Here is a 19,684-nt window from a genome sequence, read left to right on the forward strand (position 1 = left end):
GACAAACAATCCTCTGAGCCCGGGTGAACTCCGAGGGGCAAGGAGCTGCCGCTCGGCCAGCACCTGGAAAACCAGACCACTCCACTCCCCTCAGCTTCCTTGCCAAAATGGGTTTCAGAACTCTGCCCATAAATAGCTCTTTAAAGTAACATGCAGGGCTAATTGTGACGTTTTTTTCCCCCCTAGCCTGAAAATGAGAAAGGAAGAACAAAACAAAATCAAGCGTTAGCCTGTCAAGATTTTCAGTGCCCTGTCACTCTCAAGACATTGATGGAGATTTATTTTTCCTAATGAAGGCTCCAGCGTTAATGGTGGCACTTGCTAGAATCAGTTAGGACTAAGTGTTATTTAATTCACAGTGAAGCGACAATCTGACTGGACTGTTGATTAGTTCCAGCTTTTAGCTATCATTTATAGGTCACCAGGCGGCTAACAACCTCAAATGAGGGACCATTATCTTTTGACAAGATGAAGTGTTTTCTGGGGGGACGGGGGATGGGAGGAGGGGGAGGGGTGCCACCCAGAAAGCCCAGTTCAATATTCTCTCTGGGAATTATTCATTCCTAATAGGGCTTCGCCGCCACTTACTCAAAGGAGCTACACTAGTGAATACCAGTTAGGTGTGCTGAAGGCAAAGGAGGAAAAGACTTTCCTCAAAGCCATTCATGTATCTGCTCAGAAACTACTTGAGTGAGGCGCTGTGGGAGAATGTGTTGTGGGGGGGGGGGGGGGTACCTGGAAGGAAGGCTGATATTCAGCCTGCACATTCTGGTATGGCTGTTCTAGTTTTTTACGGCTGTTCTCCATTTTGATGGGGTGAAGCATCTGTTTGGATTGGTCGGTGCCAGTGCCATAATGATGGTTAAATATTCCAAATAACAATCTTGTCTGGAACCCTTTTTCATTTTGTTGATGATTTTCTCTGCTGTGCACTTCTTAGCTTCTTTTAACCACAGTGCTATACCACCAGTGGGAGGGCCATCAAGAGGAGCATGGAGCTGAGATGGTCAAGTAATGAGTGACAGTAGCAACCCAGTGTGGCTCTATGCTGATACCAAGGACAGTGTGTATCTTCTAGAACATGTGAGAACATTGTCCTGTTAATATATGAGACCATGGTGAGAACAGCAAACAGTTCTATTCTAAGAGCAACACAGAATCGAGGGGAGCAAGAAATGGTTCGATAATGGCAATGCTTTTGGGCGTTTAGACAATGTTATAGTGCAGTGGGACTGTCTTGCCATTATTGCTGAGTTGTGCACTGTTGGTGAGACTGTAAATTGCTGTAGACACTATGGAAAAAAGTATGGAGCTTCTTCAAAAAATTAAAAATAGAACTACCATATGAACCAACAATTCCACTTCTGGGTATTTATCTGAAGAAAACAAAAACATTAACTGAAGAAGATATATACACCCCATGTTCATAGCAGCATTTTCCACAATAGCCAAGATATTGAAACAACCTAAATGTCCATTGATGAATGAATAAAGAAAATGTGGTATATATACACAATAGAATATTATTCAGCCATAAAAGAGTGGAATCTTGCCGTTTGTAACAACATGGATGGACCTTGAGGGCATTATGCTAAGTGAAGTCAGGGAAAGACAAATACTGTAAGATCTCACTTATATGTGGAATCTGAAGGAAAAACAAAACAAAACACAAGCTCATAAGTACAGAGAATAGATTAGTAGCTGCCAGAAGGGGGTGGAGGGGTGGGAGTGGGTAAAATGGGTGAAGGGAATCAAACAGTATGAACTTCCAGTTATAAAATAAATGTCATGGGGATGTAATGTACAGCATGGTGAATATAGTTAATAATACAGTATTGCGTACTTGAAAGTTGCTAAGAGAATAGATCTTTAAAGGTCTCATCACAAGAAAAAAATTGTGTAACTATGGATGGTGTCAGATGTTAACTAGACTCACTATGGTAATCATTTTGCAATATATACAAATTTGAATCATTGTGTTCTATACCTGAAACTAATATAATGTTGTCAGTTCTCAATTTTAAAAAAAGCAAATAAATACAAATATTGCGGTGAAATTTCCAGACCCCCAAAAAAAAGTTAAGAGGAAAAGAACCCATACTGCCTAGGTTCAAATTCCAGCTATACCATTTATTAGCTGTGTGACTTTGGACAAGTTACTTAACCTCTTTATACCTCAATTTCTTTAAAAAAAATTTTTTTTTAATTCTTATTTTTTTTTAATTGAAGTATAGTTGATTTACAATGTTGTGTTAATTACTGCTGTACACCAAAGTGATTCAGTTATGTATATATTGTGTATATATAATATTTATATACATTTTTTAAAATATTCTTTTCCATTATGGTTTATCATAGGATACTGAATATAGTTCTCTGTGCTATACAGTAGGACCTTGTTTACCCATTCTATATATAAAAGCTTACACATCTGCTAACCCCAATCTCCCACTTCATCCCTCCCCCAACCTCCTTCCCCTTGGCAACCACCAGTCTGTTCTCTATGTCCATGATTCTGTTTCTGTTTCATAGATAGGTTCATTTGTGTCTTTTTTTTTTTTTAATTTACTTATTATTTTTTGGCTGTGTTGGGTCTTCGTTGCTGCATGTGGGCTTTTCTCTGGCTGCCGCGAATGGGGGCTACTCTTCGTTGCAGTGTGCAGGCTTCTCATTGCGGTGGCTTCTCTTGCTGCGGGGCACAGGCTCTAGAGCGCAGGCTCAGTAGTTGTGGCGCACAGGCTTAGTTGCTCCGCGGCATGTGGGATCTTCCCGGACCAGGGCTCGAACCCATGTCTCCTGCATTGGCAGGTGGATTCTTAACCACTGTGCCACCGGGGAAGCCCCATGTGTCATATTTTAGATTCCACATATAAGTGATATCATATGGTATTTGTCTTTCTCTTTCTGACTTACTTCACTTAGTATGATAATCTCTAGTTGCATCCGTGTTGCATTATTTCATTCTTTTTTATGGCTGAGTAGTATTCCGTTGTAAATATGTACGTCATCTTCTTTATCCGTTCATCTGTCGATGGACATTTAGGTTGCTTCCATGTTTTGGCTATTGTGAATAGTGCTGCTATGAACATAGGGGTGCATGTATCTTTTTCAATTAGAGTTTTGTCTGAATATATGCCCAGGAGTGGGATTGCTGGATCGTATGGTAATTCTATTTTTAGTTTTCTGAGGAACCTCCATACTGTTTTCCACAGTGGCTGCACCAACTTACATTCCCACCAACAGTGCAGGAGGGTTCCCTTTTCCCCACACCCTCTCCAGCGTTTGTTATTTGTAGACTTTTTAATGATGGCCATTCTGACTGGTGAGAGTTGGTACCTCATTGTAGTTTTGATTTGCATTTCTCAAATAATTAGTGAAGTTGAGCATCTTTTCATGTGCCTATTGGCCATTTGTATTTCTTCTTTGGAGAAATGTCTATTTAGGTCTTCTGCCCATTTTTGGATTGGGTTGGGTTTTTTGTTGTTGAGTTGTATGAGCTGTTTGTATATTTTGGAAATTAAGCCCTTGTCGATCACATCATTTGCAAATATTTTCTCCCATTGTGTGGGCTGTCTTTTCGTTTGGTTTATGGTTTCCTTTGCTGTGCAAAAGCTTTTAAGTTTCATTAGGTCCCATTTGCTTATTTTTGTTTTTATTTCTATTGCCTTGGGAGACCGACCTAAGAAAACATTGGTACGATTTAAGTCAGAGAATGTTTTGCCTGTGTTCTCTTCTAGAAGTTTTACAGTGTCGTGTCTTATGTTTAAATCTTTAAGCCATTTTGAGTTTATTTTTGTGTATGGTGAGAGGGTGTGTTCTAACTTCATTGATTTACATGCAGTATGCCTCAATTTCTTCAAGGGAAAAATGGGATTAATAATGTTACCTACTACCTTTATAGGATTACCTTGAGGACTACATTAGTTAATATGTATAAAGCATTTAAAACAATGGTGTGCATAGAGTAAGTACTTTAAATAAGTGTCAATTTCTTATATTAGCCTCAGTTTGGCCCACTGGCCAAGCTTTGGCAGCACACTGATAAGGGGTTTACAGCCAAGTGGTATGCCCTGGCATTCCATCCACTGAGACCCAGACTAGAAATTGTCTCCTTCCCAGCTTGGCCCACAGCTACAACAAACAGGTATGTGTCAGAGGCAGAATGTTTTTATTTGGGTTCATCACAGAGGATGAATAGTCTCATGACATTTATCCATACAAAATATAACAATGGTTGCAGGCATAAATAAAAATTCCTCCACCTATTCTAACTACTTGCTAAGGCACAGTCCTTTTTTGTTAACTATAGATAAAGAAGTATATGAAGTCGAGATGCAGAAATTTTCAAATTTGACTTCAGCAATTTCCAAAAATTGAATTATAGAACTAGGACACAGAAAAAAAAGATGATTTTTAAATGGAACCAGCCACCTTGAAAAGTATTCTGAAAAAACATGGTTAAAACTTTTAATACTTCAAAAGATAAAAATGTTGCTTGTTGGCCTGACCTGGACTTAGAGCCTCTGGGAAGTGATGGGCCTCGGTGAAGTAGTGTAACATGCCCCTGGAATATAGTCTCAGACACAAACAAAATCACTCTCGGTTTTGATCTGTAAACAGAGACAGGATTCCCTCATTGCTGGATGACTCTGGAAAAGAAGCCCTTGCTTCCATTATGCATTTGGCCTCACAATCTTCATTGACAAATAGTTCTGAAAAGGAAACAGAAAGAGGGCCATGTATATATATCTTAGGGATTCTCAATCTTGGTACTATTGACCTTTAGGAGCAGATGATTCTTGTTGGAGACTGTCCTGTGCATTGCAGGATGTTTAGCAGCATCCTTGGCCTCTACCCACTAGATTCCAGTAGCACCGCCAGTCAAAAATGGGAGTCAAACGGGAGGTTTGTCAGTGTGCCTAGAAGTGCCTTCATTCCTCCATTCAAGGAATTTGTTGAGATAAGAAGCATATGAAGTCGAGATGCAGAAATTTTCAAATTCGATTTCAGCAATGAAGGCACTTCTGGGCACACTGACAAACCTCCCATTTATGACTGTGGAGATTAAGGGAGATTTGAGGGGGAGGTTATGTAATGTGGGCCTTAAAGAATGAGGGAGGTTTTAATAGACAAAACATGGGCAAAGGAACAGCCTTGGCAAAGGCATCCTGGCAGGTAAGGGCAGTACTTGTCTGGAGAGGCCAGCTCTCTAGTTTGGGTGGAGTTCAAGGTTTGTGTAGGCCTATAATGAGCCCAGGATCTGTGAAATGTCAGCAGTTAGGATGCAGGATGGTTTGGAACAAGAAAGTCTGAAGGCAGGAAGATCCGTCAGAAATGCTGGCTATGGTTTAAGACACACATTCATAAAGGCCTAAGGGATTGCTCCTAGAATTCCTGAGACCAGAGGTTTTTTTTTTTTTTTTTCAGACCATGAAGTTCTGCCTATAATTCATGAAACTGTGAGAATGTAATCCTAATCACAGGACACAGTACTCTAAATTTTCCAAAGGTTGACGGGTTGTAACACCACAAGTGTGCTAACGTAGGTCATTTTACCCGATGGCAAAAAAGGCAAGTACCAAGTGAGATGACCAACCATAATTCACACCCAAAGAGGCAAGACGAGAGGCCAGGGACTCATACCGGGAGGGAGTAGAGGAGCACGGCCACGAAGAGCAGCAGGATTAGCAGCAACAGCAGGCCGATGATGACCCACTTAAACCGCCGCCACACGATGAACCTCACGGTCTTGCACGGGTTGGTGAACCAGAGGAAGGAAGTTTCCGGTCGGCTGCATTGCAAAGAAATGGTTTTACCTACCCGACTCAGGAGGGACAGATATTTTATACCTCCGAGCATAATAGCTTAAAGAATGATTAACAACATTTTATAAAGTCAAGAAAAGATATTATTCCCCTTAGTTGGCTGAGAGAGCCTTTAACCTTTTAGGGCTTTCTAAGATGCCGAAGACACACTGGACTTTGGTTTCATGGGAAGGAGGATGGTTAAAGTGGAGCCAGATCACCAACGTCTCCCTCCCCCATCTCCCCTGTTCAGTACAAAAATTAAGACAACAGCTAATCCATTGCATTAAGGCAATTGGAAGGGGGGCTTTCAGACTGCAGGTGTTTGGGGATCAGAACAAAGAGGGTCTCTCACTTTGGTGGGTCCAGCTTGGGGTTCATGTTGGGTTCATCCCGTCCCTTCCCGGCTGGCCTCTCGTCGGCCTCCTTCTCATTGAGGACTTCCAACGTCATCTCCAGTTTCCCCTTCAGTAAAGCAGAACAGGTTAAACACATGACATCACGTTTCACAAATATTTTCACTTCGACCCGAGGAGTATTCCCCGAGCAATGATTTTTATTCTTGTAAAACAATCCTTAGATTGCCTTAAATTTTCCTCAAGAGATTTCATCACATTTCCTCTTCCATGTGTTTCTGAACCGACCCCTTGTGGGAAACTGAGAGGACAAATTGCTTTCCCTCCTCCCTGCTTTTCAGTCTCTGGATCCCCATCATTCTAACTTTCTCACATCTGTCTCCTTGCCTGCTCACATACCTCCCTTTGTAACTTTACTTGGACCCAGAATAACCCGAATACTGCTGATAACAATAGCTAACATTTTTTTTTTAATTTATTTTTGGCTGCATTGGGTCTTCATTGTTGGGTCTTCGTTGCTGTGCGCAGGCTTTCTCTAGTTGCGGCGAGCGGGGGCTGCTCTTCGTTGTAGTGCGCGGGCTTCTCATTGCGGTGGCTTCTCTTGTTGCAGAGCTCGGACTCTAGGAGCGCGGGCTTCAGTAGTTGTGGCACCCGGGCTCAGTAGTTGTGGCGCACGGGCTTAGTTGCTCCGCGGCCTGTGGGATCTTCCTGGGCCAGGGCTCGAACCCGTGTCCCCTGCATTTGCAGGCAGATTCTCAACCACTGCGCCCCCAGGGAAGTCCCACAATAGCTAACATTGACTGATCATTAAGTGTGGGCTCCAAGAGAGCCTTCGTGCTCCCCTTGGTACCCCCACTGCGTGGAGCAGTGCTGGCACTTAGTGGGCACTCGATGTACACTAGCTGAAGAAATGCATGAGTGAGTGAATGAATGAATGCTGCCTCCCTGTTCACAGGTTCCTGACTGGTTCACTGGGCACTGCGTAAGCCTTCTATGTGGATAATCTCGTGTAATGCTCAGGGCAGCCCTATAAATCAGGTACTGCTGTGATCCTCGTGTGCACATGAGTACACAGAGGCTGCGAGAGGTCTAGAAACTTGTCCACTCTTATAGCCAGGCTTGACTAAGGTTGTAACAGACTTTCAAGAACCCTGGTGCCCACAAGGTCACCAACAATTTGAGAGCTTCCGACCCTGACGCTCATTTAGGCGATGGAGCACAGATGCCTCCTCTGTCGACGAGTCAAAGGTGGGTGTCTGACTATGGCAAGGTGGTCCTTCTTTCCAAGCCTGTTCTTCGAATCTATAAAATGTAGGTAATAGCTGCTTCATGGGGTTATCAGCAGAACTAAATGAGGTTATGTACAAACTACCCTCTAGTGGCAGGAAGCTTATAAGTGGTTTCCTGCGCCAGGGGTAGAGGAAGTGATGGACTGCAAAGGGCACAACAGAACTTTTGGGGTAATGGGAATGTTCTGGATCTTGATTACGGTGGTGGTTTCATGAGCATATACATCTGTCAAAACTCATCAAATTGTGCACCTTAATTGTACTTTAAGTGGGTGCAGTTTATTTTATGTAAATTATACCTCAAAGTTGTTTTAAAAAACAAGATTATGAATATAAGGCATTTAGTATATTGTCCAGTTTATAATAAGTAGTGTAAAATTTTAATTATTATTAATAATACATAATGAATTAGGTAGTCTTTTTGTGACAGGCATGGTAACCCGCACTTTTGCTTCTACATCAAAATTATCTTCAGTTTTCCAAATGTGCTTGTAACTTATGGCCTTCATGTTCAATGGATGTCAACACTCCCTATTTCCTCCATCTTTAAAAAAAAAAAATTTTTTTTTTTTAAAGATGAGGACAGCTCAAATTTTAAGTTTCTTTTTCTGTACTGAATTGTACTGGAAGCTCAACATAAATTAGCATTCCTGGTGGAGGAGAGTCCTAAAGAAATACAGCGCAACCACTTGCGCTCCCAGTTTTTTGACAATTCCAATCCCTCTATCTTCCACTCAACCCCAAACATATGCTAACAGCATCTGCCACCTTCTCCTATAATCCCAGGTACAAACCATTCCCAAAACTTAAAGTACCACCAATTTAACCTCCCTTATCTTATCCAGAGCAAATCTACTCATAAAGGGGAAAACCTAAAGGAGAAAAGGAATAAACGACCCTCAACCAGGAAATACTCATACATACAGCCATCACACGGGAGCCATCTTTATCTGCGTAGCACGGCCACCATCCTTTCATGGACTTCTGTTCAAAGAGAGAGGCGGTTTTCACTTTAAGGGGGTTCACGGCTTTGAGGTCAGGAATCATGTCCAAACTGCATTTCTCTGGTGATTTTGCTGGAATGATGCTGCGATGCAAATCGAGTTCCAGGACACCTAGCCAAGGAAACATTAAACCCAAATAAATTTCAAGTGGATCAGCCGTTGTTCACAAGTGAACAGAATGTACTTGTCAGAAGAGAGGTAGACCATGACTCTGAACAGGTGACAGGTGAGTTAGAGAAACGGACCCTGGTAGGCAGTGCAGTTAAAATTCTTTCCAGATAGAATGGAAAGTGGCAGAAGAAGTATCTGTCCACTGCTCTGCATCTCACAGAGAACAACCCATTTAATTTCTCAGAGATAGGAGCATAAAAAGAGTTCTTCTGCAAACTCAAAATAATTAAACATCTCCAGACAAAATTTCCACTGAACTTGGACTTGGAATTTGCTCATATTGGTTCTAAACTTCCCCTAACATAGTCATTTGGCGTTGGGTAAAGAAAACTGGTACTTGGAACATGGGAAGCTCCATCAAACAGTCAAGTTCAAGTTTCTCCTAGTGTAACCTGAAAAACAAGAGCTTGAGAAAGAACATTGAATTCTCAACAGAAAGTTCTCCCCAGGAACTAGGAAGCCCAGCTCAGGGTGCCTGGAGAAGCACAATTTTTCTTCGGTGATGTGAGGCATTAACTCTTTTGTAGTTAATAACTGTCTTTAACTGACTGTCTTTGGGGCTTGGGAACTCCCAGGAAACCTCTCCTTCAGAAAAAGGTATGTGTGTGTTGGGTCATGTCTATGGACTAGGGGACAAGAGGTGGTCTTCAACAGTGGCAGCAGAGAGTAACAGGGAGGTTGTGGCAGATTCTCTATAAATTTTTAGGCTCAGAAACTGCCCTTCATCTTACAATGCATCCATAGCCCACAAGCCTTTCTGGAACTTATGCCTGCTTTTATTTTGTCTCTCCTTTTGGTGATAACTGCAACCATTTGCCCACTAGCCATTTAGAAATAAAGTCATTCTCTTTATTTGTTATCAGACTCTTTCGTTTAAATTCCAAGGGAAAACCCTCTGCTATTCTTTATGCTTTCTAAGTTAGCACACTACTGTGGACAGGGAATGTTGCCTGCCATGCCAGTAAACAAAGAATGTTGCCCATCATCCCAGTTCTACAAGGATCAGGACTGAGGCTGTGGGACTTCCCTGGTGGCACAGTGGTTAAGAATCCACCTGCCAATGCAGGGGACACGGGTTTGAGCCCTGGTCCGGGAAGATCCCACATGCCGCGGAGCAGCTAAGCCCGTGCGCCACAACTACTGAGCCTGGCCTCTAGAGCCCGCGAGCCACAACTACTGAAGCCCACGCGCCTAGAGCCTGTGCTCCGCGACAAGAGAAGCCACGGCAACGAGAAGCCCGCGCACCGCAACGAAAAGTAGCCCCCGCTCTCCGCAGCTAGAGAAAGCCCGAGCGCAGCAACAAAGACCCAACGCAGCCAAAAATAAATAAGTAAAATAAATAAATAAATTAAAAAAAAAAAAAGAGGAAGAAACAGAGCAGGCCAATGAGACACCCCAGGCCTGGGAGAGAGAAAATAAGAACACTGTGCTTTGGGGGGACCAGGGTGTGTGCCAGGAAATGGAGGGCCCGAGCAGGGTGTTTAACAAGGGCCTTTTACCCCAGAGAAGGGTGGGGCATCAGGGGACTGCAGTGACCGCTGAGAGCAGCGTGGAGGAGGAGGGAGCCAATTCTGAGGTGCTGAGAGTAGGGAGAGAGAGAGAGGTTTGGAAGTGGAGGCAAGGCTGTGGCATCCCTGAAAACAAAATCTGTGTCTTCCTAGCAAGACAGGAGCTGGTGCAAGGGCCCTGGGAGTGGCTGGGGCCCACAGCGCCAGTCACTGTGCCCACTTCTCAGAGGACCTGGGCAGCGGACGGGCAGGCCACCCCGCTCCGGGGACATCCAGGCAGGGGGTGGGACCCCGGGTGGGACCCCACCCCACAGTACTGGAGAGTTAAATAATTGATTCCAAGTTTTAATTGCTTTTACTAATTTCAAGCACAATTTCTCAGAGAAAAGTATCCAAAGGTAAGCCTTACCCAAGTAGTCATCCAGAGAAAACTTGTCATTATCCCATATCTGAATGATCAGCTTGGGTGGGACCCGAAATTCAGTTTGGTCCATACTCCAGAAATGCTCCTAAAATGCCAACAGGAACAGACAAACCAAAATGACACTGATTACTGGATTCTTAACACCCTCCCCTTGGGCCTCTTGAAAACCCAGCATCAAGGCATGGGGCCTCTTCTCTCCTTTGCATCCTCACCCGAAACCCCGCCCTTGGGCCTACCCCTCTACCCCAGGTGGATATAAGGCAGTCGGGCTCCCCAGGAAATCTCAAGACTACCAGCTGGGTGACAAAAAGGTTGTCCCAGGCAATTCCCAAACAGAAGGTTTCCTGCCATGTTCCTATCAGTGTGACTTCCTGCTGCCCCTCCTGCGGTTTGGAGAGTGATGATGTCTCCTGGCCTAAAGACTGTAGCCTGCCTAGATGATCCTCCCAAAGCTAAGCCGTCCCAGGCCAGACCGAAATATCCCCTGCGGAGGAGTTACTTCTGCTCAGCGACCTCCCCAACCCCCCAAGGATGTCCGAGCACACTCATTTCACACGGGGGTGAGGAGATGGGGGCCCACGTTTCACTCTTTTGTTAGTGCAGATTTAAAATGTCCTGGCTTTTGAAAAATACTGCTGCGTTTTATATACCGTGGTCAACTATGACCCTCAGATCCCTCAGCCTAGAGTTAGGTGGGGAGAGGGTGTGTCCTGCAGGTTCTCACCTGTTGTCACTGCTTCTGCCCAGACAGACAGTATTAGCCCAGGATAATAATGACGTCCCCACAGCCTGATTACACCTAAGTTCCTCTGGCCCCAAAAGAAAGGGAAATCCCCCAGTGCTTCATGAATTTGAAGGAAGGTTGTTGGATTGTTTCTCGTTTTTCAGATGACATTCCAGGAATGGTCCCTTTTGCAGGGCTCAGAGGGCCTGGCTCTGAGGGGCTGAGAAGCCCACTCTGCTGCTGTCTGACCCCACTCGGCTGTCCTGTGTGGGGTCATGCTCCAAGGACTACTCAGGACGCTGAGAGGTCCAGCTCTAGATGTGAGTAAATAGGAAAGGTAACTTTACCTAAAGGCCTACCTGACCCCAGATCCCTTGCCTTCCCCCCGGTCTGTCTCATTATCTGAAAGTGTGCATGGTTCAACATCAGGATGAGCCTATATGTCTCTAGAAAGGTCCCTTTGAAGGCATTCATCTCACCTGGACAGAAAAAGTGCTCACTAGAGCATCAGCACTGAGAAGGGCCAGCAGGGGGTAGGGCCTGGCCAGATGGGACGAGAGGCAGGTATATTCTGATCAGGTGTAGGGTGAGGAGGTGACCGGGCAGAGCTAGGAAAAGTTTATAGAATATGGCAGGAGGGGGTGGGGAAGGGAGAAATGGGACAAGGGCCTATAAAAGACATCTGTTGTTATTACCTACCCAGGTTTTAGGCTCCCCTTTTTGGATGAAAGCACCAGATTTTCCTTAGAGATGCCCTTCCCCCAGTCCATGCAATCTGGGGAGAAGTGACTTTATCCCTAACTCCACAGTCTCGCCAATCAGAGCGCTGCATCCCTGGGCAACACTGGTTCGGAGATGGACACATGGCCTCAAACAGGCAGACGCTGGGGCCCAGTTCCAAAACTCTGGTTGGTGCCTTTGGGGATTCATTCCCCTGTCTCTGCTGAGGTTGCTGAGAGGGCAGGATACGAGCTGGGGCTGCTGGCAGCCACCTTGCACTCACCAGGGAGTGAGGCCCATGGAAGAAGGCAGGGCAGAGGGGCGGAGAAGGTGAGAGCAGTTTCTAAAGACATCAGTTCAACCCAGGCTCCAGGCGTTCCTTAAGCCAGCCAACCCTGGACTTTTTAGTAATGTGAACCAGTAAATCATTTCTTTTGGTTTAAGCCAGTTTGAGTTGAGTTCTGTAACTGGGAGTCTTATAAATTAAGACCAGGAGGGCCATGAACCCTCATGGAAGTGCTCCCGAAGGAAGGCAGGCAGATGCTTAAGTTTAATAAGGAAGGTAAGAGGGATATTTCACCTACATTAATATTTTGCCTCTGGTTAATTAGTGCAACAGTTCTGCTTATCAGGGGAAGAAATCAGTCTCCCTGTGACATAAACATATACTTAGGTTGTTGTATGTATTGACACAAGACCCCCAGTTACCAGATCCTTCCCCCTACTGCCAACATGTTAGTGGAAGCAAAGTTGTACTCCTTATACTTCCGTTATAACTACACAAATAACTGCCATAGCTGTGTGACCCTGGGCAAGTATCTACCCCACTGGGGTCTCAAAGTCCCCATCTGTACCAAGAGGAGCTGGACCCATGACCTCCAAGACTCTGAGCAGCCCCAACCTTTTCTGAGCATCTGCATTAAGGAAGACCCATGACATCCACTCCCCACTGGCATATTTCAGAACTCACTTTTTTAGCAACGAGACAGAGCTGTTCAGCTGGAAGGTAGTCAAAAGGGAAGACAAATCTCCAGTTAAAATTCCCTTCACCATCCAAGGACCTGTAGTGGACATCTGTTTTCTGTTTGTTTTCTTCATTGCCAGGAATCCAGCTGAAAAGCAGAAGCAAACAGACTTAGCTTCATGTGATTGACAAGTAATCTAGCCGCAAAATTGCGCAGTGATTAGGAGAGAGTGAAGGGCAGGAGAATTAATGCACTTTTCTTGGGCAGGTTCCAGTTATCTATAGAGCTGGGGGGTGATTTATGAAGGGGAGGCACTCTGTTGCATCCAACACACATGGTAGCCAAATAAAATATAATTCCTCTAAAACCAAAGAAGGAAACCCTTTAGACTTCAGTTAACAGGGATAAGGTGAAATTTTCTGGAAAATATCAACAATTTAGCTTCTATTTTGGGACTGGTGAAGCTTGCTGGCTATGTTTTTAGTCTCCCTAACTATAACTCATCAGTGTCTGTCATCACTGCTGATAGGCTCAATGAATATGGGTCAGTTCAAAATTTTAGCATTTTCTTTTCCAGATTTTACTTAAGCAAACAAAACAGGCACGACTCAAGTAATCTTACCACTTTATTTTTTAATTCTTAAATTTACTATGATCACATTAATGAGACTAGCAAGGGAGATGTAAGCTGCTATATCCATACTCATATCTATGAAAATTCATTTCCATCAACAATTGGACATCTTAACTTTTGACATTTGGAAAGTTCCCTTTGGCCTGTGCCTGGCACACAGCAGACCGGTTGGAGGGAGGAATGAATGAATGAACATGTCTGGGAGGAAGTGTTATCACATCTGCCAGCTATGGGGAAGACTCCTGGTTTGGAACCAGAGGAACACGAGATTTTAGACTGGAAAAGTAGTGGAATGCATGGATCTCAACACCCACTACCCATTAGAATCATTGGAATCAACTGGGGAGCTTTTAAAAATATTGATGCCGGGGCTTCCCTTGTGGTTCAGTGGTTAAGAATCCGCCTGCCGATGCAGGGGACACGGGTTCGAGCTCTGGTCCGGGAAGATGCCACATGCTGCAGAGCAACTAAGCCCGTGTGCCACAACTACCAAAGCCCGTGTGCCGCAACGAGAGAAGCCACAATGAGAAGCCCGCATGCAGCAGCGAAGACCCAGTGCAGCCAAAAATAAATAAATATTTATTTTTAAAAAATATATATGTTGATGCCTGGATTCCCCAAATAAAGACTGTCAGTAGGAGGCAGGCCTGGCTGTGAACTTGCTCTGCCATTAACCCTCTGAGCTTCATTCTCCCATCTGTAAAATGAGGTTAATGATATGTGCTCCCTTCACATGGTCAACCTGAGGACAGAATGAGAAGAGCCAGAGTGGGAAGGGGAAATCCTTAACTCATGTTAAGGATCAACTACTATGAACCAGGTATGTAGAATGCCTTATTTTATTCTTTCCTACTGTATAACTAGCTCCATCTCACAGATGAGGAAGCTGAGATTCAGAGGGGATGTACATCTCATACATCCAGTAATGGACAGAAGTAAGTATAACTCCCAGGTCTGTCTGACCTCAAAGTCCAGGACTATTACTCTGCTTCAAAGGACCATGGAGACTAGAAAGTCACGAGCTAATGTTAGGTCCTATTATTAGTAGTGGTATTGATAGCAATCAACTATACTAGTTTTACTTTTTCTAGTCAATTGACTAACCAGGTAAGCTGAGTTGAAAGATGCCTTTTGACAACTAACTTTTAAGCTTTTGAACTAACTCACTGAAGAGAGTCCATACTCTTTGGCTGTGACCTTGGTAGCTTCAGCTTCTAACCCCTCCATAAACAGCACCGTCATCCTCCCCTAGACTGCCCACCCACTGTAGCTCTTCCCTCTTTTTCATGAATCTTTTCACATTTTAATTTGAAAACAAGTTAAACAACTACTCTAAGTGTATGCATTTGTGTACTTGTACGTATAACTTTGTATGTAATACCCATATGCTTGTAGTGCTAAGCATGTTATTTGTGCATTATTCATCTTTTCACGTACAGTAATTAGATTTCCATTCCAAATATGACATGGTACTTTAGATCTTGCTTTATTCTTTGATTACTCGAGTTATCTCTCAGTCCAGTATTACTTGGGTTTGTTTCCCTGATTGGAAAAAAAATGCTTATGATAGTCAAATAAATTTGCATATATATAATTAGCTGGAATTAGTTTTCCCTGGGGAATGGCAATAAGATCCTGAAATGAGAAAGAATAATGAAGAACTTGATGAAACATTTCCTGTTTATAGTGAACCTAAATGACAGTAATTACGTCTTTAACAAAGGTTTGATTGAAGGCCACTTGGGATCATAAGTGAAACTTTGTTCTCACTTTATGAATATATTAAATTTCAACAAGTCTTATCTTTTACATATCAAGGAACCAAACTCAATCCATGTGGAATAGTAATAATAATAGTGTGATGGTTAATTTTATGTGTCAACGTGACTGGCCGTGGGGTGCCCAGATTAAACATTATTTCTGGGTGTGTTTATGAGAATGTTTCTGGATGAGACTAGAATTTGAATTGATGGACTCAGTAGATGGACCTCCCCAACGTGGGTGGCATTAGCCATTCTACTGAGCGCCTGGAACAGAACAAAAGGCAGAGGGAGGAGGAATTCACCCCCTTTTTCTGCCTCATTGATTGAACCAGGACATCTCATGTCATCTCCTCCTGACCTCAGACTGGGATTTACACCATTGGCTCCCCTGGTTCTCAGGCCTTCGAACTCAGGCTGAATGATACCCCCAGCTTTCCTGGGTCTCCAGCCTGCAGATGGCCAATCGTGGGACTTCTTAGCCTCCATTATCATGTGAGCCAATCCCTCATAATCTCTCTCTCTTTCTACACGTACACACATCCTACTTGTTCTGTTTCCTGGAGAACCCTGACTAATGCACATAGTGTTTACTATCTGCCAGGCGCTATCTTAAATGCTTTGAGTAACTCAATCTTCTGAATATTCCAGAGTGGTGGATACTATCATTATCTCCCATTTACAGATGAGGATCAGTGAGCTTACAAACTTGTCCAGCTAGTAGGGAAAGTACCGGATTTCAACCCAGGTAGCTTGATTCCAGAGTCTGACTTCTTAATCACTGGGTTCTGTACTCACTATCAACATATAACACAACACGTGCCACAACTAAGGAGCCCGGCTGCCACAACTAAGACCCGGCGCAACCAAATAAATAAATAAATATTAAAAAATATATATATATATAAAACACGAAACTGACATCAACATGAATTATTTGGAATTGAGCTATGCAAGTAACAGAATAATGAATACCTATGACACTCTGCACATTGGATGCAGGCACTCAGTAAATGTTGGTGGAATGAATGATTTTTTAAAATTATGCTAATGGGGGTGGTGGGATGAATTGGGAGATTGGGATTGACATTAGTTATCTGTTTTATACATATTAGTGTATATAAGAACCTGCTGTATTAAAAAACGTAATCATGATTAAAGTAAATCAAGGACAAGCAAGGAAACAGATTGAAAACCTAAACAACAGTTTGGGAGAAGATCTATAAAATCTTCTATATGAATCCAACAATTTAATGGGGAGAAATAATAAATCTGACAACAATTGTAGCAGCTAATTACAAAAAGTTATCTTGACTAATGGTATCCTTTAATAAAGAAATTGGAAGAGCAAACAACCAGATGTGTATGAATTTAATAAAAACTTTGTGGAATAAAAAAGAGAAGCACAACTAATTTACTGGCTCAATTTTTGGAAAGTGCATTCTCTTTTTAGAAAAAAAGCATTAAATGACAAGTATAATTTTATCTGCAGACTGATCAAGATAGGAAACAAATACTTTTTCAGGATTTTATAATAATTTAACGTTTTGGTGCCAAAGGCATATCTTTACCGAGTTCTGTTTCAATATTATGCTCTTGGTTTTGATCAAGGGTTAACACAAGAAATAAAGCATAATAAGGTTTTGTGGTTAAAAAAAAAATTATGCTAATGTTTCCTCTTTTCCATGAACATTAACTTCTGGTAATAAAATATATTAAAAAAAAGAAACTTTGGAAGCTCTACTTCTGTTTCTAAGGCTAGTTACTCAAGGTATTAAAAAAGAGTAAAAATGAACTGCATGACTAAAAAGTCTCTTAACAAATCTGCTTAATAAACTGAACAAAACCCACTTTCTTAGAAAAGAAACACTTATTAGTTCTTATAGGCATCAGATGCCTCTGTTCATAAACAACATGCATGCAGGTTTCTCTTTTCTTTCTGTTCTCTCTCCCTTTGTCTCCCTAGAGCTTCCTAAGCAGATTGCATTAATGAAATATAATAGCTTCAAATAATCAAGGATCCTATAGTGGACACTTTCAATAATGAACACTCATGAAAGAGAGAGTCTGCTTTGTTCACCGAGTTTGGCATGCTCTTGCATGCCAGTCTTTCTTACCCTTTAACGTAGATGTCGCTCATTTCCTCTCCTGTGATGCTTTTCTCATCCAGGATAACGTCCTTGGTATTCCAGATGATCACACGCAGGTAGTATCTGAAAGGAGCACATTTTGAAGGTGCTTTTTTTTCTGGTCCTGAACCAAGACCCCAGTAAGATACAGCAGGGTCTCAAGATTACTTACTTCTTGGCTTTCCGGGGTGTGATATTGAAAGGAGGGCCTGGTGGCCCCAAACTCCTGGGGAAAACATCCACCCACATCTGAAGTTTTCCCTAAGCCATTCAAAAATGAAAAGAGAAATGAAGTTATATTATGGGTGGTAGAGACTATAATTTTCTTTCATACGTCTTAGGTGAAACGAGTTCTTCAGGCCTCTTAATTTATTAGTCCATATGGAAGGCAAAAAAAAAATGGAGTAAAAGAACAAACCAAGATGAATCTTATACCTTTAGTGTCACTTGGGCCATCCGCCCCCCATTCTCTCCCAGGAGTCTCTGATGGCTGCATGTACCGACCTGTATCAGTCTGAGTCTTCCCTGGTTAATAAAATGAGGGGCTTCCCAATGCTAACACAACCCCCAACACACACACACACACACACACACACACACAAACACACACACACCCTCTTACAATGACTAAAAGTTGGGCCCTTCACTCTCAGAACAGTTTTCCCGCTGTCACTCTATCCATCTTCACATTGCCTACTTGGTATCAGTCCCAGTTTTGTGACACCCAAGGGTTTCTCCACTTACCTTAAGAGAGAAAATAAAAATAATTTAAAACTGTATTTAATTTTGTAAAAGAAAAACTTACAGCATGGCACTTTTGAAGGAGAGACTCAAACAATGACAAGAACATTACTGTTCCCCCCAAATTGAGGACTCCCTGCATTGACCTGCTAGTGTCTACTGCCTGAGGGGGAGCTTGCAGGAAGGGGGAGAGTGAGAGCCTGGGGACTGACACCTGTGGCGCCATCTTGGTGAGGCCCCACTCAAGTCTTTGATGGCTACAGACCAGGCCCATATATCTGACTGGAGTATTCTTCCAGACAGGCTAGGAATGCCATTAACACACTGTATCAACGATACAAACCAATTTAAATTCCCCAAACTGTTTTTGTATGTTCTGTAGACTCTGCCTTCATGACAAAAACAGACTGGTCTTTAAGAAGGTTGCCAAGGAAACCACTAGGCTGGTTTCCTAACGCACTGTGATCAAAATGAATTAACTGAAGCTCTTGAAAAGGGATACATTTTACTGTGATCCTGACTCTCTTCCCACTAATCTCTAGGGCTCAAGGGTCTATTATACATCAAGCACACCGCAGAAATTAGGCATCCAGGTGTCTCCTAAGACCTAGCCAGAGTCTGTCCAATGCAGTAGGCAGAGGTGATGAAGTATTGGTAGCCCAGGGAGCAATCTTCCTCGCTTTGTAATGTCTTAAGACTTTATTCAATTGAGGAGTAGGAGGGGAGAGAGAAGGAGAAATGGGCTCTTTGTGGGGAAAGAAGGATAATTAGAGACGGAAGAAATCAAAATATGGAACAAAATAAGAGTGAGTGACAAAATCATCTAGTAAGCCCAGGCTACCTGTGGTCACTTTTTAAGAGACCACGGTTCAGCTATCAGTGTCAACAATATTTGCATCCATTAGATAAATATTTCTTAAAGCGTGACTTCCTAACCATCTGCATCAGAACCTCTCCAGATACTTGTTACAAATTCAGATTCCCTGCCCCACCCCAGGCTTATTGAATCTGAATCTCTGCAGGCATGGCCTGGAAATCTTCATTCTAACAAGCTTCTACATGGACTGTTTTGTCATTTTCCATGTCTCTCCTTGCTTCTCTGGGAGCTGCTCCCCAGCTTCTGGGAATTGACCTTCCCCCATCACTATCAGCATGGTCCCTGTGATGAGCCATCCTGTGTACTGTATCCCTGTCCTCCTGGCTAGAGCTGAGTGGTCCAGTGTTGGATAAATGGGCCAAGTTGGGGCAACCAATCCTTTCCACATGTGGAAGTAGATGGGGCTACATTATAACATAAAAAACTCAGAAACGGTCCACGATATTCTGCCACATGGGAAGGTGATCACAGGAAGGAAAAGTGCAGGGTAAAGTAGACTCAGAAACAGACAAGAGACAGGGAGAGATCCTGGTCCAAGGTTGTTCTGAGTCACTGTCACTCTCCTGTCTGGATTTAGT

General features: G+C 43.1%; 1 protein-coding gene across 4 annotated transcripts in view; it reads right to left on the reverse strand.

Annotated features, from left to right (window-relative positions):
• Positions 1 to 4,151: 4,151 nt before the first annotated feature.
• The window catches only part of MYOF (myoferlin), a 164,789-nt gene continuing 149,256 nt past the window's right edge, over positions 4,152 to 19,684 (reverse strand). For all 4 annotated transcript variants that reach the window (XM_082339375.1, XM_082339373.1, XM_082339374.1 and 1 more), the window contains 8 exons: positions 17,661 to 17,749; positions 17,477 to 17,572; positions 12,971 to 13,112; positions 10,542 to 10,641; positions 8,374 to 8,564; positions 6,160 to 6,269; positions 5,644 to 5,791; positions 4,152 to 4,712 (listed from right to left, as the gene is read on the reverse strand). In XM_082339375.1, the coding sequence (XP_082195501.1) occupies positions 4,674 to 4,712; positions 5,644 to 5,791; positions 6,160 to 6,269; positions 8,374 to 8,564; positions 10,542 to 10,641; positions 12,971 to 13,112; positions 17,477 to 17,572; positions 17,661 to 17,749 (915 nt within the window). In that variant the 3' untranslated portion in view covers positions 4,152 to 4,673. The remainder of the gene's footprint in view (positions 4,713 to 5,643; positions 5,792 to 6,159; positions 6,270 to 8,373; positions 8,565 to 10,541; positions 10,642 to 12,970; positions 13,113 to 17,476; positions 17,573 to 17,660; positions 17,750 to 19,684) is intronic.

Source organism: Balaenoptera borealis (genome assembly GCF_965194805.1).
Source record: "Balaenoptera borealis genome assembly, chromosome: 10".
Taxonomy (NCBI): domain Eukaryota; kingdom Metazoa; phylum Chordata; class Mammalia; order Artiodactyla; family Balaenopteridae; genus Balaenoptera; species Balaenoptera borealis.